This window comes from Emydura macquarii, unplaced genomic scaffold (genome assembly GCF_026122565.2).
Source record: "Emydura macquarii macquarii isolate MOO-44397 ecotype Brisbane River unplaced genomic scaffold, CSIRO-AGI_Emac_v2 contig_2680, whole genome shotgun sequence".
Taxonomy (NCBI): domain Eukaryota; kingdom Metazoa; phylum Chordata; order Testudines; family Chelidae; genus Emydura; species Emydura macquarii.
The window spans coordinates 2,397,882-2,422,161 of NW_027132817.1; the positions used below are offsets into that span (position 1 = coordinate 2,397,882).

The 24,280-nt window shown below is 42.5% G+C and overlaps 1 protein-coding gene across 4 annotated transcripts in view; it reads left to right on the forward strand.

The window, feature by feature from the left end:
- The first annotated feature begins 5,253 nt into the window (after positions 1-5,253).
- ZNF451 (zinc finger protein 451) overlaps positions 5,254-24,280 on the forward strand; it is a 77,735-nt gene continuing 58,708 nt past the window's right edge. For 3 of the 4 annotated variants that reach the window (XM_067565505.1, XM_067565507.1, XM_067565508.1), the window contains exons 1-4: positions 5,341-5,461; positions 6,618-6,704; positions 16,818-16,901; positions 21,226-21,351. In XM_067565505.1, the coding sequence (XP_067421606.1) occupies positions 6,621-6,704; positions 16,818-16,901; positions 21,226-21,351 (294 nt within the window). In that variant the 5' untranslated portion in view covers positions 5,341-5,461; positions 6,618-6,620. Of the gene's footprint in view, positions 5,267-5,340; positions 5,462-6,617; positions 6,705-16,817; positions 16,902-21,225; positions 21,352-24,280 lie in introns of those variants that run through there. The other variant, XM_067565506.1, reaches the window with a different exon arrangement.

The window sequence follows — 24,280 nt, forward strand, 5'->3', positions numbered from 1 at the left end:
CAGGCCCAATACCACAAACACAACCCGGGTTCCCACAGTCCATGATAGTATTTGCGATATTTCTTCTCTCCGTCCAGGGAGTGCTGGTCACGACACAGGTGACTGCGTCTGCTTCTCTTCCTGATCTGAAGCCGTCTGCTTCTCTTCCTGGTCCGTAGCCGCACAAACACAACGTCATCCCGCCATGCTACCACTAAGATGGGCAGTCCCGAGTTCTGGCACTAACTGCCTTAAATCACCTCTGCTGGGGCTGTCCTTAGCCAATCGGCTGCCAGGATTTCTCCCGCCTTCTGGTCTTTGCACACGGCTCTCATATTGTGCACACGGCACTAATGCCTTTGCATTCAGCACTATAGCTGATGTTTTCCCACCTTTTCCCCATCACTGGGCAAGATCCAGGCCTTGGCATTCTGCCAACAGTCAGCATCTGACTTGCCTGAGTCAGACTCCAAGATGGATTCCAAATCCAATATGGAGTCTGACCTTGTCATCAACTATTTACATTTCAGGAGAGGGTACATAAACATTCCTAAACATATTTCCAACACCCTCTCCCTCCCAAAAAAAACTCAGCCGCCCTGTTTGGAAACCTGGCAGGATGGAGGCAGCTCTGGAAACCAGGGGGATTTGTATGGGTGGTAAGTATTGCAGGGATACCTCAGCGAGCCCAATATCTTCTGCCTTTGTGAAGCCCAGGTGGTCTGTGGAACAATTGTGGACACATTGCCATGGATTCTGAGTGTGATAGAATAATAGTGGGGAACAGAAAGTCTCTGTTGGCCAAAAAGTGAAATTTTGCCTACAGAGAATGATAAAGAGTGGAATGGAACACTAAATAAAAGAGAAACATAGTTAGAGCCCACCTGGATACAAAATTTGTATCCTCATCCCATATGTGATCCGCAAACACAATCCCTGGATATAAAGCAGGTATTTGCAGACTTGCAGGGTTCTAAAGGTAGCGAGAAAAAGAAAGAGCACCAACAGCTAAGCGCTTAAGGCAGGTTCAGATGTACACCTTACATTATTCAGTGCATCCGGGATAGGTTAATGCAGTTCATAGGATCAGTCAGGATGGCCTGATGCACCTGCCCGCCCATTCACGTTGTAATTTAACACTCAGGCCTGGTCTACACTGGCGACGTAGGTCAACGTAAAGTCACTTACGTCGACCTATGTACACCTATGTCTACACTGGCACCATTGTTAATTCAAATTGTCGCCTCGAAAATCGACTTAAGACTACCTTTGCAAGTGGCATAGCACCTAAATCGAATTTGTTAATTCTATTTAGTGTCAGTGTAGACACAACTTCACTTAAATCAAATTTATTGGCCTCCGGGAGGTATCCCACAATGCCCCGTTTTGACCGCTCTGGACAGTTGTGCCTGTGCTGCTCTGTGGTCATGCTACCAGGAAATGTCCCCTCCCCTCAAGCCCTGGGAACATTTGAATTTTCATTTCCTGTGCTGCCAGTGTGGAGAGAGTACTCCTCATGGCTACTGCAAAGCCTAAACGCATTGCAGCATGGAATCGACCAGAGGTCTTAGATCTCATCGGTCTGTGGGGCGAGGAGTCTGTTCTGGCTCAGCTTAGAGCCAGCAAAAGGAATCTGGACATTTATGGGAAGATATCCCAGGGCATGCTGGAGAAGGTACACAAGAGGGACACGCAGCAGTGCCGTGGGAAGATCAAGAAGCTGCGTCAGTCATATCAGAAAGCCAGGGAAGCTAACAGCTATTGTGGCTCCTTGCCCAAAACATGCCGCTTCTACGATGAAATGTATGCAATTCTCGGTGGCGATCCCACCATGGTGCCGCCCCACAGCATCGATACCTCTGCTAGGTCACAGTTCATGGACAATGATGAGGAATCTGTGGACAACGAGGAGGAGGAGGCTGAGGAGAGCAGGGTGCAGGAGAGTGGGGTGTCCGTTCTCCCTGAAAGTCAGGACATATTCCTGATCCCAGAGCAGTCCAGCTGCACACAGGACAGCACTAACGATCCTGGGGAAGGCACATCTGGTGAGTTTTTTTTCTTAACAGTTCTTTCATTTTACATTGGGTGGGAGGGAGGGGGAGCAGGAAGGGGATTTCAGGCGTTTCAGGGACTGTAGTGGGGAGCTACCCAGCGAACAGTTTATTTCTGTGATGAGATATGCTCCGATAATCATCAATTGATATCTCACGGAAACTTTCATGTAGGTAATCTGTTATCCTTTGGAAAAGTTTTCTGGGGAGGGCTGCCTTGTTCCTCCCTCCACGGTAGGATACTTTACTGCAATCAAGGGAGTCTGCATCATGGTGGAACACTGCTGGTACCCCGCTGCGTCCAGCAAATCTTTGTTTTAAGCAAAGACTTCCCCCCTCCCCCCAACCACGCTCTTCACAGTTCCTCTCTGTCAGGGTTTAAAATACCAGCAGAGACTCCCCCAACCACGATGTTCTCAGATCCTCTCTGTAAGGCCACAGCGAGCAGACCCTTCTGGGACGTCAGGAACGGAATGAGGCTCTGTGTTTGCCCTGTGCACTGCATGGGAATTATTGTCTACATTGTAGCAGGGGATTATTGTCTACATTGTTGCAGTTGTATCATTTTCTTCACCATGCTAACAGTGGCTACTTTGTGGGGTTTTTTTTTTTTTTTTTCATTCTGTAGACACCTCGGCCTTGGCCTCACCCTCAAGAAATGCTGCAGAAAGACTATCACAGATTAGAAAAAGGAAAAAGAAACCAAGAGATGACATGTTTTGCGAGCTCATGAACACCTCAGCGGCCACAGAGGCAAAGCAAAGAGCGTGGCGGCTCACCTTGCCCCAGAATATGGACATGGACACGGAGACTTTCAGAGAAATGATGGAGCATGATCGCAGTACCACACAGGAGATGCTGCAAATCATGTGGGACCAGGCAGACCTACTGCGGAGGCTTGTGGAGTTTCAGGAGGAGTGGAGGAAGGACAAAGTCATGCTGCAGCCCCTTCACAATGCTCCTCGACCGAGGGCTTTGATGCCCGCCACCTCCCCCGTCCCCAGCCGGTCTCTGAGGAGACTGGCCAAGCTGCAGTACATGCTTGCCTCCACCCCGGTGCAGGTGAGCAGAAAGCAGCGGCGGCCATGCTGACAGCTGGCCAGCAAACTACTCACCCACCCCATGAGACAATGAATGAACACTCTCCCTCTTCCCCCATGACTTGAATGTTCATAAGTTAAGCATCATTTCAACACATTTCTTTATTAAATCATATCTTGTTCTGGAGGGATTTGTCGGGCACAGATATCGAAGGGGGTGGGTGGGGGATCATCAAAGGCAAACAACATACAGGAACAGAAATCAGTCCTACATCTCATTGCAGAACCTGGTTTTCAAAGCTTCCCTAATGCAAAGGGCTACACGGTTAGCTCTCAGCGTAGTGCTGGCATCTGGCTGCTCATAATTGGCAGCCAGTCTTTCTGCCTCTGCAGCCCAACCCTGAGGGAACCTCTCACCCTTCGCTTCACACACATTATGAAGGACACAGCACGGAGATATCACAGAAGGGAGGTTCTTCTCAGTTATGTCCAGCCTAGTGAGGAGACTCCTCCATCTGTCCTTTAAACACCCAAACGCACATTCTACAACCATTCTGCAATTGCTTAACCTCCTTGTCGCTGTCAAGGTGACCATGTATGGCTTCATTAGCCAAGGGAGCAAGGGGTAAGCAGGATCCCCCAGGATCACTATGGGCATTTCCACACCCCCAATTTGAATTTTTTCGTCTGGGAAAAAAGTGCCCACCTGCATATTAGAGAATAGCCCTGAATTACGATATACCCGTGTCATGTACCTTTCCAGACCACCCGACATAGATGTTGGTGAAATGACCCCTGTGACCCACAAGCCCCTCCAGGACCACGGAAAAGGACCCCTTGCAGTTTATGTTGCTAGGTGGGCAGGCACTAAGATAGGGATATGCATCCCATCAATCGCCCCCCCTCCAGTTTGGGAACCCCATCGTGGCAAACCCCTCCACTATGTCCTGCACATTTCCCAAAGTCACTATCCTTCGCAGAAGAAGTCTATTGATGGCCCTGCATACTTGAATCACGGCGGCGCCCACTGTAGATTTACTGACTCCGAATTGATTCCCCACTGAGTGGTAACAGTTTGGGGTTGCCAGCTTCCACAGAGCAATGGCGACTCTCTTCTCCACCATCTCAAGCGAGTCTCAAACTTGTCTCAAGCGAGTATTCACACACTTCAGAGACGGGGCCAGCTCTGAGCACAGTTCCAGGAAAGTTGCCTTTTGCATACAAAAGTTTTGCAGCCACTGATCAACATCCCACAGCTGCATGATGATGTGGTCCCACCAGTCTGTGCTTGTTTCCCTGGACCACAACCTGCACTCCACGGAATGCAGATGATTCGTTACAGCCTGCAGCAATCAGCAATTGTTCTGCTTGATGTCTTGTAGCAGGGCAACCTCAGTAGCATCGCTGTTGTGTGTGCTTCAGCTTCTTGCTCTACTTTGAAAATACTCAATGATAAGCCGTGATGTATTTGTAACGCTCACAATATTAGTGCAGAGATGAGCTGGCTCCATGTCTCTGCGGCAGTGGCGCACGCGGGAGTAAAAAAAGGGCACAAAAATAATTTTCCTGTTTGTTTGTGGAAGGGGAGAAGAGGGGGGGAATCAGCATTGCATCATGGGACGACGGTCAGCCACGGTGGCTAGTTGCACTGTGGACTAGCTACCCACATTGCACTGCTTTGCAGTTCGAATTAAGAGTGCTCAGTGTAAACGTAGGAGAGCTGTGCAAACAGCATAGTGTATACACCTTACAGTGACTTCTAAAAATCGGCTGCTGAAAGTACACTGGGCAGTGTAGACATGGCCTCAGGCAGGTGTGGGTGTAGCGGACGGTCAGATCCCTTCCTCCGCCCATGCGCACAGAGCGGGCAGCCCCCCACTCAGCACTACAGCAGGGAAGCCCGGGGCTACGGCTTGGTCACCGGCCCAAGGTTAGGAAAAGAAAAGTTCCCGCCCGCAACACTGCAGAGAGGCGGGGCGGAGCCGCTTGGAGCGCCCGGCCCTGCGCGAGGGACAGGCAGCAGCGCGCGCACACGCGCGCCCCATCCCGCTGCCCTCACGCCGCCGCCGCTGAGGTACACGCTCAAGTCCCACTGCCGCCGCGCGCCGCTCCAGCGTGGGGTGGGGAATGCTCTGGGAACTACAACTCCCAGCAGGCCGCGCGGCTCGTCGCCGCCCGGCGTTCGGAGAGGAAGCGGTAAGCTGAGCGCGCGCTGGGCGGCGGGGAGGATGGGGCGCGCGCAGGCGCACGCGGCGGCGGAGCTGGCTGGGTGGGAAGGGGTATGATCCGATTGGGGCACCGAGCCGCGGTGCGGGCTTGCAGCTAAGACAGCTGAGCCGATGCGTCCGGTGGCGGCAGCGGAGCGGGCCCTGGCAGCGCAACCGTGCCGTGGTGAGCGACGGTTTGAGGGGCCTTTGATCTCCCTGTAAGCCTGGGCTGCTGCACAGTCTCCTGCGGCTGTAGCACAGCAGCCGCCGGCCTGCCCGTGCCTCTGCTGCGAGCTGTGGGCCAGGCCCGGTCGGTGGTCAGCAGCAGCAGTAGCATTGTGGTGGGAGGGTCCGGCATTGTGAACTCGGCCGGTTTCTTAGCAACCTGCCCCGCTCCCTAGTTTGGGGGCTCTTGACCTGGCAGCCAGGGCAGTCATGTTTCCTCTCCCGCTGCTGCCTTCCTCCTGAAGTGCTGGGATGGAGCTGCGGGTGCCGTGTTGTTTTGTGGCACATCATAGTGTTCCCTCTAGACTCATGCGCACTTTAGGGAAGAGAATGTAAGTTACCAACGACCCTACAGCTGTCTAATGATACTGTAGTCAGCTGGCTAATGGCTAGGCTGGGCTCTCTTCTGTTAGTAGCAAAGGTGCTCAGCTATGTGACCCAGGCCTCTGCTGCTAACAGCCCATAGAGAGATTTTCCTTTCGCTCAACTGGCAGGACCCTGAAAATCACGGTTGCCGTAAAGATCACAAGGCCTGCGGAGTTCAGCATATTGACAAACATGAAATCCCTAAGTAGCTGTCAACTTGTTTTAACAGCTCTTATAGGACTCCTCAGTGTTGTAAAAGTTGATACCTGTAGTCCAGCAATGATGCAGCTGCCCTGCTGCTGTTGCTAGAAGAGACAGAGATGGAGCTTTGTCGTCTATGGAAACATGATTGAGTGAATTTTCATAACAGGGTGGTAGAAATGCCTGAGCCCTGTCTGTAGTGGAGTTTACAGCATTGCTACCACTGGCGCAGCTGCTGTGATACAGGTACCAGCTACTAGTTTTTCTTGTGTAGACAAGGCCATATTTTATGCAGTACTTGGTAGATGCAGATATTAATAGTCACTCAGTTCAAATTTTAGTTCAAAGAATGTCTTTTCTCCTATTCACTTGTTCCTTTCTGTTTTTGTTATTTATTTTTGATTGCCACTTAACAATGTGAAGTGGTTGTTTTGGGATAAAGATTGGGGTTGGGGAGGAAGCTATTCAAAATGATATTGTACTGTATGATTGTGCAGTGAGGAAAATGAAGTCAATGATGATGCATATTTTGGTTTATTTTTGTTCAGATAATGGAGTCTCTCAGCTCCGCTAAGGTTCATGAGTGTGAATCAACAACACGTGATGAAAGTGAAGATGACATTGAGTTTATCTGTGTAAGTAGATGTTGGCTCAATAGCTATAGATACTTTTACCAGTTACATATATAAAATGGTCTAAGGCTTGAATATTGAATGCAGATTATTTCTACTGTATCTTAAATAATATATTGGTGTCACTTTAAAACTCAAATTTTCAAATACTAATTTAGTTTTAGCTTTCAAAAAGGAGCCTAATTCTCAACCTAAAATGACATGCTTATGTTTTGATCTGATGCCTCAATCCTACAGTAGGCTCTGCTTAGACACAAGGAGCCTTAGCACACCTCATTACAGATTGGGGCCCTAAGGAATTACCCATCTCATCTAGAGTTGAGTAGAAGAGTCAGGGAAGCAAAGCTAGTTTTTGCCAGTGACACATACGGATAGACTCTGGGTCATATTCTGATACCCTTAATGCAATAGAATGGTATATTACTCCAAGAGTAATCCCAATGAGACTACTTGTGAAGTAAGGTGTGCAGCTCATTGTGTAGTGGCACCAGAATCTCACCCTGGTGAGATAGGGGAGACAAATAGGGGTAGAAGCCTAATAGAAGTTTAGTTAGGATGTGGAGTACTATTTAACGCACACAGCGCAGTATGGATTATAGAATGCTGTAATGTGGCTTTGGAACCTGAATCCTTCCTGTGATATCAAATTTTGAACAGGACGTAAACAGGCTCTGTCCTGATTGTCAAGTAGTTTGTGTGTGCATATTAAGGTTGTCAGAGCCTGACTACAACTTTTAGAAAAATGCATTGTTAAACTTATGAGGAAAGTGGGACATGGATAATACATGCATGTGGACTTCAATCAACAAAGTCAGTGGAAGGAAATACAGAAGAGTGGAGGGACAACTTTTCTTTACACGACAACAGTTTATGACCAGTCTTGCACACACACAAAAAAGGAAATAGAATACAGATTTGGGTATGCAGTGGATTTAAGGACTGTGTGAAGATTCTTTAAGTAAAAGAATAATCTACATTATCCGCTTTATAATGTTGTGGATTTTATTGAGTCTGCTCTTCAGTGACTCTTGTCCTCACTTGTTTGAGGGCATGGTTTCTGTGTGCACCTAGTTATGATGATTGTTGCTGAATGAAGTTGTAACTTGTAGAAGACAGGCAGTGTCTGAGGTACCATTTTAGATGTCTTTTATAGAGAGAGAAAATTCTTTTTGCTTGTGCTGTTGCCCCTGCCATTTTAAAAGTCCCGGAAAGGGTGATAGTTGTGGGGAGCCTTGAGTCCCAATAGCTTGGCAGGAAGATTGGCTAGCGTCCATGGATATTAGTTCAATCTCGATGTTAAAGAACAAGGCAATGGGTGCTGCAACTGATAAACACAAAGGCAGCTGAGGCATGTGAAACCTGTACATCTGCTAGAGCAAGAGGCAGGTCATTGCCTTTGATCTATCATCACTTCTCCTTTTCCTTCCTATTAGTGCAATACCTTTCCTCCTGTCTTTCTCCCAGAGAGGGCAAGTTCTACTAATAGCAGCCAGAAGAGATTTATTTTCTGTTTAAACACTAACAAAGGATCAAAGGCTTTAGCCTGGCCCATTCTCCAGTAGCAGGCCCAGGTTTCATGTACCTGATCTGCATTTGTGTTTATAGAAGTGCTCACCTCCACCTTCTTGAGCTTTCACAGGCTGATACATGAATTTGGGGGGAGGATTTTTTTTCCCCTATAATAGGGTATCAACTTGGTAGGGAGGTGTTGAGCTGTCTGCAGGTGCTGCTTTCTCCTGCTCCAGTCACCCTCGATAGGTGCTTAAGCAAACATGGCTCTCTATCAGGGAGTGAAGGACAGCTTTACAAACACCAAACTTGATTTATAAACTAAATAGCCAGTTGGACAGTAAGTAAAAAAACCAACAGATTGGGTTTAATTTTAAAAGGACTTTAGAATATGACAAATAGGGATGGTGAAAGCAATCCTTGTAAAATATAGCACGTTATTCTATATTTTCACTGGACTCTACTTAGATTGGCTGCTCATCAGAGATTTAATTTACAGTGAAAATGTGGGGTTGTCCCATGCTGAATAAATGTAAAATATTTTAAAAGTTTCAAGCACAGTTTGTGAAATCATACTTTCTGCATTTGGATGTAAACCCTTGCTACTGTGTAGAGCACTGAACCAATACAAAATCACGTGTATATCAGGATGGATTGATTTAAATCAGAGGAATTTAAATCACCAGTTTTAATAATAATTTAAATCAGCAAGTAGGGAACCTTGATTTAAATAATTGATTTTGAATCTTGTTTTTCATGTGTACTTCTTTATTTTTTTGTTTCTGAAGTTTTAGAGAAAGTCAAACCATTGAACTGGTGGAAGTTACTGGCTGAGCTCCTGGAACCAGATTTTGTTGAAGTGCAAAATGAGCTTTTGACAGCAGTAGCCTCATCTGCATGTGCAGAGCGAACGTTTTCTTCATTTCAGTTTGTTCAGCTAGTTCAATTCAGTGACTAGTTCATTCAAAGTTAAGAAATCAACTGGGAGTTGAAAAAGTAGGAAATTTTGTTTGCCTCTTCCAATCTATGAATAAAAAGAAGTGAGGATGAGATCCAAAAAATTTGAAGGACACTGTAACCTAAAACAACCAGTTCAATTAACTACAGATAATACTTCCTTTGCTTAATAAATCATTAGCATTAGCAAAACAAGTTTTGCATTTAAATATTTAAACTTTTAGTATTAACTTTTGTTTAAATAATTTTAATAATTATAGTGAGTTTAGTCTTTAACACATGCTCATAATTTCAAATGCAACTTTAAATGCATTTTCTTTTTAAAAGAAAGGCTATTTAATTTGAATAATTAAAAAATCTGATTTCACTAAAAATATCAAACTTATATTTTTGTAATAATTGATTTTTACCCCTCTGGTATACATATAGTTACAACCTGGCCCACTCCTCTCTTCTGGACAGTCCCTAGTCTTTTGTAAATGGCCCTGAATCCTGGGTCCCCTGTGCTTCTGCGCTACCCCAGGGTCTGGAAGTTACTGGTCACTGTTCCTAGCTCTGGGTGTCTCAGGTGCTCTCCCAGGTACATACCTGATATCTGACACCCTTCTTGGGCATCTGGCTGCCTTAGGCTTCCAGATTAATGCCCTAGCCCGTCCCCTCCCCCTCCCAGGCTTGCAGTTGTTTAGACATGTTCCTACTGAGTCATCCTGGCTGTGGAAGCTCTACTTTCTTAAACCCATCCGGGGCAGTGTCGCAGAAGGATGAGGAACATAGGATTAGCAAAGGAATTTCTTAACCAGAGACACTTTACTCTTAGTAAAACACAAGAGAATTCCTGTTCTTGGAAAACAACATCTTGAACGTGCATTCCTCCTTAGTCTGGTATCATCCCTTCTGTGAGGCCGAGGTTTGGGTAGTGTTTCTGAACTAGGCAGCCCTTCCTGCCTTTTCTGCTCTGAAGCTGGTCATCTTGCATGTTATGATGTTCTGGCCGCTTGCTCAGAAGAAAATCCTCCTTTTTAAATTAGCCTCTGCCCCTCTTTTGCCCATGCATTTCAGCTGGGGCATGCCAGGCTGCAGTCCTACACCCCCCCCCCCCCCCAGGCTTGCAGAGAGTTATTCAAAGTCAATGGCCCTACTAGTAGAAAACTCACTGTTTGACTAGGGAAAAGTCATTCAGCGTTGATGGCCTGTGATGGCGCTCTCATTGTTAGCCCTCTCTGAGGTATCCCATGCCCCAGCATGAGGAGGATAGAGTCTAGAATGGCTTTGTCAGGCCAAGTTAGTTTTCAGTGCAAACTGGATGTCTTAATCCAACATGGAAGTTACAATGTAAAGTGAAGGGCATCGTGAAAGTTGCAATTAAAAATGTCATTCATGGAACAAAATGGAGTTGAAAATTTGACTTTAACATATCCCCAGTCTCTGACACATTGTTAATTTTTTGCTGCAAACAGAGTGAAGTGCAGTTTGATTTGTAGAAGATTTGTTTTTTTATTTTTTTTCAGTTGATGAAACCAATTATATCTAAATTCTTGAAAAAGGAATAAAAAACTTTGGACTTCTCTTAAGGACTTCTTAACAAAGACCACTTTTGCAGGGGGTAAACGCAGTAAATAAAAAAAAGTACACAACTTAATTCTTTTTCTAGGATCTCTTTTTTTAATCTTTACCTTTAGTTTGGAAGTTCTTTGGGTAAGTACAGGCCTCAATTTGGTGTTGATCCTTTGAAGACTTATGAATATGTTTAAGTAACTAAGTATTCCAGTGAAACTCAGCTTAAAGTTGAGTTTGTATGTCAGTCTTGGCGGGATTGCGGCCTTTGCATCTTGTGCTGTATCACCTATAATTAACATCAGTGGACATTTCTGTAAAATCAAGTATATGATATTAAATTATGACAGTATATGAGTCCATCTGAATAAAATTGTCTGAACTTGTACAGTGCATACTGTAACTTTTCTGCAGGGTATTCGATTCTCTCCCCTTCTTTCTTTGTTCTTTGCTCTACATTATGGTAATTGGAACTGTAGTATGTAGTCTGAGTGAAAACATGGGAAGTCAGAATCCATAGAATTTACATGGAGGTTTTCCAGAATCACACGAAGCTTGTTCATTCCAGAACAAACAGTGAGGTTGGCTTTCTCTCTTTCAAATTCCACCTCAAGTTTCATTAACTTAATTGAGCCTTCTAGTGGTGACTTTTATTCAGGTCTTCTGAACTGACTGACTTTGCTTCACCAGTGAGATTTTTCAAAAAACAGAGAGTGAAGCACCCAACTCCTGTTGAAAGTCAATGGGAACTGAGTGTTTGTCTGCCACTTGTGCCTTTGAATATATCCCCCTCAAACAATAATGTATTAAAATAAAAATAAAGAGTAACCAACAGGAATTGTACCTCACAAAAGAAAATTTGGTGGTAAATTGTAACCCCTTTGTTCCGTAACAATTTTGTCATCTCTTGCAGTGCTGTGTCTAATTCTGATTGTCAGTTTACCTGGGCAAGAAATTATCTTCATTTGTCTGTAAAGTATCATGTATGCTTACTGTGCTGTTCAAATAATAAATAATTCAAGCACACTGTTTGAATGGCAAGGTAAAATAGGTTATTCAGGATGGAGTAGTCTTTTAAAAATAGAACTTTATCCCAAGTCATGCTAACAGGATAGTGACATTAAGAACCTGCAAACATTCACTTCTGGGGATAGTCCTGAACTCAATATTTATAAGATGGGAAACGAAGAATATGAAGAATGAACAGCCAAATATATAAAGACAATTTCTTTAAGTAAATCAAGTAGCAGGTTCTTGAGACTTAGTGGATCTGCCAAGTTAGAGGTCCTCCTCTTTTTTTTGCTAACTGTGGGCCCCAAAATAACCCAGTGGTCTGTGAAACACTTGTGAAGAAGTGGCTGGCTTGATGGTATCAGACCTCCTCCTTGTTTCCATCTGCTATGTCACATTACAGAGCTGAAAATACATTAATAACTCTATTCTTCCAAGTAAACAGTTCTCAGGTATTTCTTCAGCTTGACTACGAGCCAGATAAAATTTCAGCCAGATTCTAACTCTTGGAAACAAGGAGTGGTATTGTTGCAGATGCTCTTGTGGAGGTAAAGAGTCAGGAGCAAGACTCAGAAGATAAATCAAGAAAAGCAGTGAGACCTGCTGATGTGTTCAGTAAAGAAAATGCCTGCCTCTCATGAGACCCTGTACATCCGCATTAGTCATATTCTTACAGTTTAATTACAGATATTTTAGATTTGCGAAAGGAGAAAGATGCAGACAATTTTTTTATTGATAAATAGCTCACCAAGATTTAAAGATGGACATATAACACATGGTTCTGCCACATATTAAGATCTAGCTGCTTCATTTTGCATTTATTTTCAAAGGCTGTGTTTCCTAGCCATTTGAATCACTAAGTATTGAATATACAAACTCTCAAATATTTGTCTTTCTGGATTTGAGTCGCACCACATGGATGTTGAGGAAAGCTTTGGTGCTGTGGGGAGCAAACTCTGGATCAAGACTGCCATTTTTGTTTCAGACCAAACTCTAACAAGGACTTGGATTTTGTATTTACTAGCCTAGAGAAAGCAAAAACACTGCTAAACACATCTGTCCACAACCCCAGTCAGCCACTCTGAAGAAGTAGGTTTGAATTAAATAAGAAATCTTTTAATATAAAATAGTGAGCACAAATAATCCAGTGGCAGTTTTGTTGGTCGACACTTGATTTTCAATATACTTATAAAGTTTCTTATAGTTGAAAAATATGCATATGTCAAACATGCAAATTCTCTTCATGGATGTCAAAGTTCAGTTCAATTCTATATTATTGTATATGTGTGTTTATAACTATGCAAACATCCAGCTGTGCTGTGAATATAAACTGGCACATGCTGTTTCTGAGGCATACAGCTGGATTAATTTGACCATTTATGTAAATGAATAAGTAGGTAATTTTTCAAACCTATTGGAAAATGTAATAGACACCTGCTAGTTAGAGGCTGATAGAAAATAGGAGGGGCAGAATTGCAGCTGTGTGGTGTTAGGGCGCTAGTGATGTGAAGCCAAACTCGACTATTCCAAAAGCTTCTGAAAAAGGAGGTGCCCTGGAGTTCTTGGAGCCTGCTCTAGGGATCCATCTTTCTCGCCAGCTTCTGATTAAGCAAAGTGCAAGTGAATTTTTCCCCCCACTAATTAGATTCTGAATAGTAGCCGTGAAACTAATTAATTTTTTGTTAATTAAATTCTAATGTTCTGGGGAAAAAGCTACAGACACACCAGAGCTGACTGAAGACTGAAAAGACAATCTTGCATCCTTTTAAATTTAGAAGTTCTTTTAGTAACTAAAAGGACTAGACACTTTTTAAAAAATGATCTTAGGTTCTGCAGAAATTGATCGCTTACCCCCTTTGCTGTTCAATCCTCTTGATTTTTGCCAAGAAAAGTTTCCTACTCACTATTGTCTAGTGGATTTTTTCAGTCCCTGTTTTTCCTCCCTTGATTATGTGCCAGCTATTTAAGAGGAAGGAAACCTTACTTGTGTGTTGTCTTCACAATTCTTATATGGCTTTGAAGTTCCAAAATAGCCACTATTTAAGAGAGGAATATAGGCAAGACTCCTTTTTCTCCTCTTCCCTCTTTTGGATAATTATGACTGGAATTGGCAGTCACATGCATTCTGTGTCCTGAAATTTGACTGCAGAATCTTAGCTGTAATTTTAAATAAAGTTAAGTTTCTATCCCTTATAGTTGCAAAGAGTCTTTCAATTGTGAACAGATACACTGTTGACATCCTGCGGCCTGGTCTACACTTAAAAGTTTTGCTGGCATAAATCTGTGGGGCAGGGCTATGATCCCGATTCCCTCCCCTCACCCCCCAACTCCATATTAACTGACACAGTTGTGCCAACAAAAGCCTTGTGTGCATGCAGTTATGCTGGCAAAAGAATTTTTTAGTTTTAGTATAACTTTTTTGTTTAAGAAACTCGTATAAGAGATATTAGCAAAAGCACTCTTTTACTGGTACAAAATGCAACTGCCCAAATAGCTATATCAGCAAATCCTTTCTAGTCTAGACAAGGCCTGAGTTTCCAGAAAAACAGTCTAAAACAATGGCTTTGAGAGGTGTGCAGTGTCCCATTCATCTCACAGGTATTGCTCTGAAACCTAATAAAAATTTAAATGTCACTGTTAACAATTTCAGTGGTCATTCCAGTAGAATCCTCGTCCCTTTTGTTCGATACACTGGCAGATACTATGGGTGAATGGGTAATCTGGATTTTTCAGGAATGCTGCAGCAAGGGACAGAGGGTTCAAACTTTCCCCCATCACTCCAACACTGAAGTCACCTCGGTGCCTGCCTGCAAGGTGGAAGGAAAGAAGTGTATGCAGTGCCACATCTCAACTGCTTTTTGGGTGCCAGATATGCAAGGCATTCAGATACAGGAGACCCCAATTTCCAGCTTTGCATCTCCAGCCCCCAGCAACTTATACGCTTAACTTGCTTTCTCAATGCAAAATTCTACAGCACATTGTAAACTTATACACCGTGTAAAATAAATTGGAAAAACATTCCAAACTCAAGATGTTACTATCAAAGTAAATAAAACAGAGTATTTGATCATTTTAATATTGGATTCAGTAAAGATCTGCTTTTATATGTATTTGAAGCTATTGTAGACCTTAGCATGGTACGTTGTAGAACTTGGATGTGGAGCTTGGCCTAGAGTAAGTGGAGCATTGACTGCATTTAAGATTCACTACTTCTGCAGTGCCTGCAAGAAATGAGGCAACCACAATTATCAACCAGTATGTGTGCACGCCTAAACTGTAACCTTGTGCTCATATTACTATGTCCATTGTTCTTTCTTTCCATCCCTTCACTATTTGTTTCCCCCATCCTTTGTCATATCCTGTTTAAAATTTGGTTGTAAGATGTTCAGGGCAGGGACTGTATCTTTTTATTCATCCTGTGTCCAGCCCAATTTCTAATGCTGTAAAAATGGTAAGTATTAGTAGAACAAGTAGCTAACAATACAGGTTTTGTAGCTAACAATACAGGTATTGTAAATATTGCTATATGACATGTTGATGCTGAGAGTTGTATTGTGGAAGCACTGCTTACTATGGCTTTTTGTAGAACATTACTTTCTGTTACTAAAGGAAATGTGTGAGATTGGGCAAAGATGACTGGTTTCTTTAGGAAACACCTGAACAACTGGGAGGACTCCACTTTTGCCTACCTTGTTACAAATATTTCCCACTGTTCTCAGATAAGAGGTCAACATTAGAGCAAAAAGTGAGTTAGAAGAATTGGAAATGTTTGGTGTGCTGCATATGTAAGTTTACTTATCCTATTCTTGCATGATTCAAACAGCATAGGATACTGTTGACCACAGTATGTATGTCTGTTGTTCAGAAGGTTGGACTACATGATCATAATGGTCCTTTTGCCTTAAAATCTATGAATATCTTGTCACAACAGGAAAGTCTGAAACTCTAGACTTTACTTTGAATGGCCTTTTTAAAAAAACAAACCAAAAAAAACCAATGGCATACTCCCTTTATTTAAGATATTGATTGCTGTTCCCATGTTGTTCCTAACCCCCATAGTTAATTCACTTATATCATTCCTTGGTAGTCTGTATGTGTGCTGATTTGTGTTATGCTGATATTGTGCAGACTCTCAATGGCTTCTCAGTTCTCTTTATGGCATAGAGATCTTACATGATGGGCAATGGCAAGTGCCATTCTTTCTAGAAGCCTCACCTTTAAGCCTTATAGTGTACTGATGTCCCATCCAATTTCTTCCTAATCTGGTAATTATTTAATAAAATAAATTAATAGAAAGTTTTCTTCATTGGCTTATGTAATGTCTTGTGTGTACATAGACATGTCAGGGTACAGGTAATGTAGACATAAGTAATATATAGTGTTTATTATGTAAGAAGTATATCACTTCCAGAAACTGTTTGTGGGAGACTTATAAGAAAACAATTGGGACGCAGCTGTGTGATACTATTTCTTGTGTTACATGTTAATCTGCAATGCTTAGGGAACAAAGCATTACAAGCGATTCCTTCTTGAGTGTAGAACTTTTATGCTTCCATCAGAAAAATTTTGTTTTGTGGACCGAGTTTCACTTTGGATAGTGAGATCTAGCATTCCATCTCTTGATAATAGACTGGTGTCTGATTATAGTTGGAGAAATAGGGTGGGGTATTTATTTCAATGACATGGTATTCCTTAACAACATGTGAACATGGTTAACTAAAAATCAATAGAAGGGAACATAAATAGGAAGTGAGGTGCTGAAGAGACAGATAGTAAAAGTGGTAAGTAAAATAAACAATTTCAAGTTGATTACACCATTTGACTTTTATATGCAGAAGAAGGAATACTTGAGCAATAGAGAAGAGGAATTGTGGGCCAGGAGAGAATTGTGGGCTGCAGGTGCTAAGTAAAAAAGGTTATATCACAGCACATGTTTGAGAAACCCATTAATAGCACTTCTGAACACTCCATGACTGACAGATAGTGTATCCATATATATATAAATGATATACTGGATCCAATATATTGGTGTATAGAAATTTAACTTCAAGAAAAATAACCATACTTGTTTAAACCCTCTTTTAGGAAGGGCCATTGAGACCTGTGCTTGACTGCATCAGCCTAGTTAGTAGTGATGATGAAGAACCTAGCAGCAGCTCTAATGTTCATGTGAGTATGTTATAATAGTTCATTCTTGGGAGTTATCAGTTTAAATGATTCTTCCAAAAGAAAAGAATTGATTTTGTATCTCTTTATGTAGAATTTTAATAGTTCAGACTCTGTGTTGGTGTATGAACCTAAGTAAATATATGTAAGGTGATTTGCAGTCATAGCTGACTTCTGTGTAGTTAATAAATACTAACCTTGGGGATGTCGTACTACAAAACTCTTGAAACATGTTGTGAAATCTATATCCACAAGAGACTAGCACATGGCAAATTTACAGCTTGTTTATTATTTGTGTAAATAAAAATATTACTAGGGAAAAGGAAAATGGTTGAGTTGTATTGAAACAAATTCTAATGCTAAATTGTCATTAAACTTTGTTAATACATCTCACTCTCAATACTTAAGTTTACAGCTTAGTACATCAAACTTTAGGAAAATGTTTGTGCAGTGGGTAAAATGTTCTGCTTCTTTTATCCTCATTTAAAAAAAAACAAAAAACTCTTTTTTATCCTCAGTTTTATTCCTATTGATGTTTCAGCACCGCATTCCCAAAATGAGCAGACTAATGATTCCTAAAACAGGACAGACATGGTGGGTGAGGTAATACCTTTTATTGGACCAACTTCTGCTGGTGAAAGAGACAAGCATTTGAGCTACACAGAGTTCTTCTTCAGGTCTGGGAAAGGTACTCAAAGTGTCATAGCTAAAATACAAGGTGGAACAGATAGTTAAGCATAAGGAGTTAACAAAGGTTGCAAGAGACTATTCAAGATGAAGTGGGCAATTAAGACCTCTGCAGTCACAGGACAAAGGCTGGTTAGTAGATTATGGCTTGTCGTAATGAGAGACCGTCAGTGTGTCTGTTCAGTCAATGTTTTTTGTGTCTAACAAAGTTATGAATTTCAGCTCCCAGCCTCGTCTTCTGAAGGTGTTGTGCAGGTTTCCTTTGAGGATGAGGGCCGATAGCTCAGATGTGGAGTGATCCTTGTGTGAAAAGGGTTTGCCCATGGGTGGCAGATTGTTTTTGTCTTTTATCATTTTCTGTGTAAGTTCATTCAAGAGCATAGTGATTGTCTTGTTTCACCCACAAAATTATTGTTGGGCTATTTGATGCACTGGGTGAGATACAGCACATGTTGTGATAGGTATGTGTAGGACCTGTGGATCTTGAAAGGTATGTTGTATGGGGCATTGATTGTCATAGCAGTAGGTCTGCAGGTTTTTGCATCTGTTGTTCTGACAGGGTCTGGTGCTCCTTTCAGTTGGTGTGTTCTGGTTTGTGGGGCGCCTGCTTCTGCTGATGACTTTGGCAGGAGGGGGTTTGGGAAGGATTTTTCAGTAAGTGGTCTCCATCAAGTACGGGTTGTATTTGTTAGATGATACCCTACATAGGTTCCAGTGTGTGGTCCTGAGTGACAACTAGTGGTATGTGGTTGGTGGGATTTTTTCTCTGTATTGAAGTAGGTTCTCTGGGGGTATCGGGGTGGCCTGTTGCATGATGTAATCTACTTATCTGGTGGAGTGTCCTTGTTTTGGGGGTGGCGGTTTTCAGTGTGTCGAGTGTATCCTGGACTTTCTGCTTGGAGTATATTTTGTGGTATCCGAGGGCCTGGCTGTAGATGACAGGTATCTTGGATACTTACTGGATCAGTGGGGGTAAGTGTCGTGATCTGTGTGGAAGGGAGCTGTTGGCCCCATACTGAAACTTAGTGGGGCTTTTTGGTTGGCTGTCTCCCAGTACCAGGAGAAAGGGGAAGGGACAAAGGGGAATCAGGATCCTGAAACTGATAGGTTCCCAGGGCCAGCACTCTAAGTCAGCTGGATGGACAGGACAGGCAGGTCAATGAGGGAGTCAAGAGACCAGGATCCAACCTCTGTGTGAGCTGAGGATGCAAGGGCAGAGTAAGGCACAGCCAAGAATTGTGTAGTAGATCTGGAAGCCAGAGCAGCAGCCCCAGAGCTGGCGAACCAGGGCAACAGCCAGAGCTGAAGAATCATTGGAGTGATGGGATGGGTGAGTCTCCCACTTTCGCAACAGGTTTGTGTGTGCTTGTGTAGGGGGGAGAGGAAGAGACAGGCCTCTTTTCCAAAGTTTGTTGAGAAGGCATAAAATGCCAGACCCAGAGAGGAATGTCAGGCCTGACAAGAGGCCAGAGCCGAAGGTTCTCTCTGAGCCCAAACCCATCCTGGGCAAGTGCCACAACTGCAACATCACAGCAGAACATCCAGGTCCAGGAAGATGACACCAGACTTGTCAATTTGTTGTTACTGTAAAATGTATTGCACTGTAGAGACTGCTGCATTGATCCTTACTAAGCCATTTTCTCACAGTGCTTACTCTGAGAAGTGTTCTTTAATCTCCAAGAAACGGTTTTTGGTATAAATAAATGATATATATGTTTAAGTGAATTGCAGTGATTACAGATTAAAATAGTAACAAGTTAATTAGGAATATCCTACAGTGGGGACATCCTCATCCCTGCCCAGAGTTGCCCCTGGAGAGACTGAGGTAAACACCTAGGAACTCCTGGGCTCAGTCCTTCTTTTGTAGTGTGAATCATGCTCACACGAGGACTGGAAGAAAAAGTCAGAGTGGGCAGTTACCAGGGCGAAGTGAATTGGGGCAGGGACTCGGATCTTTTGGTCACTTAGTTCAGCTGGGGTACTGTGTACATAGAGAAATTCCCCTACTATGGTGGGACAAATCCCTTGCTTACACATGAGTTTCTTATATATAGTTGTCTGGAGGATTCCATGGTGTTGAGCAAGTTGATGCTGGTGTGGGTGTGTTATGGAGAGAGTTGGGTGGATGGTGGTTGTTGAAGATATGGTCAAAATATATGAGGGAGTTTAAGTCTTCTTTCCAGAGGATGAAAATATCATTAATGTATCTGTCATCTCATTGGCTTAATGGTACATCTGCCAGAAATTCTTCTTCAAGGAGGCCAATGAAGAGGTTGGAATATTGGGGAGCCATTCTAGTACTGATGGCTGTTCTTCAGGTTTAGACAAAGTGTTTGTTATTCAATGTAAAGTTGTTATGGGTGAGGATGAAATAGCAATGTTTGGGGTGTATATAGGAGTGTTGTCCATTGTCTTGTAGGTGTTTGAGACATGCAGCAATGCCGTCTCAGGGAGGGTTATCGGTGTATAGGGAGGTGACATCCATGGTGGAAGGATGGTTTTCTGAAGGAAGTTGTTACTGTTGAACCGTTTCTGGAGGAAGTTGGTTGTGTCTTGTAGAAAACTGGTCCTTTATGTGGTGAGAGGTTTGAGGATGGTTTCTGAGAGCCCTGATATTCGTACAGTAAGACTGTCATGGCCAGATTTGATAGGTCTTTCTGGGTTCCCTTGTTTGTGTATCTTGGGAAGCATGTAGGAAGGTCTATAGGTTGGGTTTGTCAGGGATGGTGTTGTAGAGTTTCTCCCGAAGTTGTTGAGGGAAGGATTTGATGATATCCTTAAATTCCTCTGGGAATTGTGGTGTGGAGTCTTCTCTGAGGTTTTTATTAGTAGGTGGTGTCCGGAGAATATTGGACCAATGTACTACCTCATCCACCTTTGTGTCTTTCAAATCCTGGGACCAACATGGCTACAAGTCTTCTGCATAAAACATATAGATATTATCTTGTTTTTGAACCAGTAACATGTAAGCTAGCTCTCTAAACCCCTTACAATACCTCTTACTCTGGAGCTGAAGGCAAAAGCACTCCACTCACTTCTTCTGTCAATGCTTTTCACCTTCTTCAAATTGGAAGCATTTACTTCAAGCTTGTGATTTGCTTTAGTCTTTGTTGTTAGTTTTTTACAAGTATAATGAAGTAAAAAGATGAAGGAATTCACCTCTTAAGGAGAAGCAAGAGAACTAGTTGCTTCTTCACTGGATCTCCTCCATATTTCTGGTCACGGCTGACTTTGTTCTACTGGGGTATTGGCAACAGTTCTCTCAAGCTAAAATTGCTACCAAACCCTAATGTGTCAGATGAGCTTGAGATTATGGTCATGAAACCCTAGTTGTATATAGTTTTCAGTTTTCTCCAGTTGGAAACTACTGAGAAATCAAAAACAACTAGTATTCTGGCCACTTTTGGGGGGGAGGAGGGTGAGCATCACCAATATTAATTCGGGGTAAATGCTTTATTTTACAGAAATTACAGGTGCTCCTAAATTGATAAGACCAATCACAAGGTAGCTCATAGAAACTTAAATTAGTGTGTCTGAACTGAATTACATCCTTGTGCCTGGACACCACATCTGCTTGACTGTGCTTATACCTTTTTACTGTCTAGTGATTACAAAATAAAAGCTTGCTTTTTAATTGTAGAGAAATGTAAAGGGTAAAGACCACATTGACTATCAGAAGGAAAGGGTTACTTCAACCCTAGATCGCCTCGCACGCCATGTGGAGGTTGAAAAACAAGAAAAAGAAGAGAAAAACAAAGCTTTCAAGGTATAGTGTATATTTTGTTTTAATAGAAATATTTGTTGCACAGTTTGAGCCCAAAATGTGAGTTCCATGCTTATTAAATAAAGATTTTAAAGAGACTTAAAAGTATATTTTTAATTTACATGTCTTCGGCCTACTTCAGAAATAGATCAATCTCTGAGATTGGTGAGACTTGTATTTTTGAGGGACTAGCAATTGGAGTCGTCTTTGTTCTTAGGTCATTGGTTCAAGTACAGCACAGCTTGCTAGAATCCAAAAGTCCTTAGCTGTTCGGTGGCCTTTGAGTAATGGATTGGTTATTCTCAGTCCTGTTCCTAATGCACAAATGTCAACTTTACACTAACCAGTGGCACTTATTGGCATGCTTTTGGCATACTCACCAGAGAAATCTGGGTATAAATGCTCCTGATCTTGGAGATAAAGACTGTCATCACAAAAATGTATTGACAGAACAGGGAAAATACTGAATGGTGTTTTGTCACCTAACTACATTACCAAATTGATTTTGCCCAGGACTGCAAATTGTACTTGAAGTTGTCTTTGATGGATATAGGCTAGTGATTTATCAATTAATGAATTTGTCTTTGTATCAATCAATATTTTCTGATGATTAAACTGAAAGACTTTTCTGAATTTGCAGTTTAAAGCAGACATGAAAGGCCATGGATTTTTTTGATTCAACAGACTATGCATTATTCGCTATTTTTTAAAAAAACGTTTCTATAAAGGACAATTCTAGAGTGTTATCTTCCATAATGCATTCTTTTAAATCTAATTTGAACATATAGCTTTCTCCTGTAGGCCACTGAATTATAATCATGGAATCATAGAAGATTAGGGTTGGAAGGGACCTCAGGAGGTCATCTAGTCCAACCCTCTGGTGAAAGCAGGACCAACCCCAACTAAATCACCCCAGCAACGGCTTTGTCAAACCGCAATTTAAAAACCTCTAAGGATGGTAACCCATTCCAGTGCTTCACCACCTTCCTAGTGAGAAAGGTTTTCCTAATAACCAACCTAGACCTCCATCATTGCAACTTGAGACCATTGCTCCTAGTTCTGCCAGCTGCTACCACTGAAAACAGCCTGGCTCCATCCTCCCTGGAACCCCTTTTTCAGGTAGCTAAAGGTTGTTATCAAATCCCCCCTCATTCTTCTCTTCTGCAGGCTAAACAAGCCTAGTTCCTTCGGCCTCTCCTTGTAAGTCAGGTGCTCCAGCCCCCTAATCATTTTTGTTGCCCTCCACTGGACTCTCTCCAACTTGTCCACATCCTTTCTGTAGTGCGGGGCCCAAAACTGGACACAATACTCCAAATGAGGCCTCATCAGTGCCAAATAGAGGGGAATAATGACTTCCCCCAATCTGCTGGCAATGCTCCTACTAATGCAGCCCAAAATTCTGTTAGCCTTCTTGGCAGTAAGGGCACACTGACTCATATCCAGCTTCTTGTCCACAGGTCCTTTTTCTGCCGAACTGTCGGTTCCCAGTTTGTAGCATTGCATGGGATTCTTCCATCTTTAGTGTAGGACTCTGCACTTGTCCTTGTTGAACCTCGTAATATTTAGAAATGGAAAAAACTTAAGATTGTCAGATATGGTCAGGAGGCCTGGGTTCTACTCCTGTGTCACTTGTGTGAATTTGGAAGTCACTTAATATGTCTGCCTGCTTTTCATCATCTGTAAAATGTGGATAGTGATGTTTATCTGTCTTTGTAAAGCATTGTGAGAGCTCTGGAGGAACAGCATTATATTAATCCTAAATAGTATTCTGTTGCACGGCTTCTTTCCCCATTCATCACTAATGGGTAATGCCACCCACCTGCGGAATTTGGAGATGGTCCAAAATTGTTGATGGAGGCCCCAGGACTAAACCCACCCTTCAGCTCATGCCATGAGATTTTCTGATTCCAGGGATAGAACAAGTTAGCAGTTCAGTTTCTACCAAGCGTTTTGTTTTATAAATTTAACTTGTATTTTTTTTTATGCAACATAACTTCATTTCAGCATCTCCGGAGGTAAGGAATCACTGGAGTAGAGAGGCTCTAATTCTCTGATTTCCCTGGCACATCTTGAGGTGAATCTCTCTGTCCCTTACAACAGCTCCAGATGTTGAGCAGAGTCCAAGAGGTTCTGTAGGCAGATTTTCAGGCTCCTCAGAGGCCAAAACTCTGCTCTGCTGCCACAAGCAGTGAACCCTTGCACTGCCAGGACATGCAGTTTGTGAGAATGACCTCTGCCTGCTCCACAAGCAACCAACCATTGCTCTGTCAGGGCTTTTAGTTGAAAAGGCATGTTGGGCTTTGGCTACCTCTCAAAGCCATGACTTAACCGTGGAAAGTTTCCTCAGGAATCTGAGTATTCCCACAGAGAGGAGAACCCTCACAGCTTGCTCAGGGGTAAGTCTGACAAACTCCAGAGACTTCAGGTCCCAAAAAGACAAAAGTGTCCTCTTTGTAAGTTCATATTGTTAATGAGAAACTAGGGTAAAAATAGGATTTAAAAACTTTCCCTTTTGCCTTCCCATCCTGAGGGGGTGTTTGCTGGGGCAGTGCACTGTAGCATGCTTATCTGACCCAACCCTGAAGCTTGCCTGTCACTGGACCTGGTTGGAAAATGTTAATTCGTCAAAAGTGAAATTTCACAGAAATGGATCAACTTCAGTGGAATTTCGTTTAGGAAAAAAATGCAATGGAGATTTCCAGTAAGGTTGAAACATTCCTTTTTGGAATCTTATATATCAATTTTTTATTTTGAAATAGAACTTCATTTCAGATTTTTAAATTTTAAAGTCAAAATCAGAACAAAATATTTCTATTTTATTGAAACAAAATGTTTTAATCTACAGAAACAGGGTTTTTTTTTCAGAATTTAGTTTCATGGGAAATTTTGAAATTTTTTATTTTGTTTTGGAATGAAAAAAAAATTGAAATTA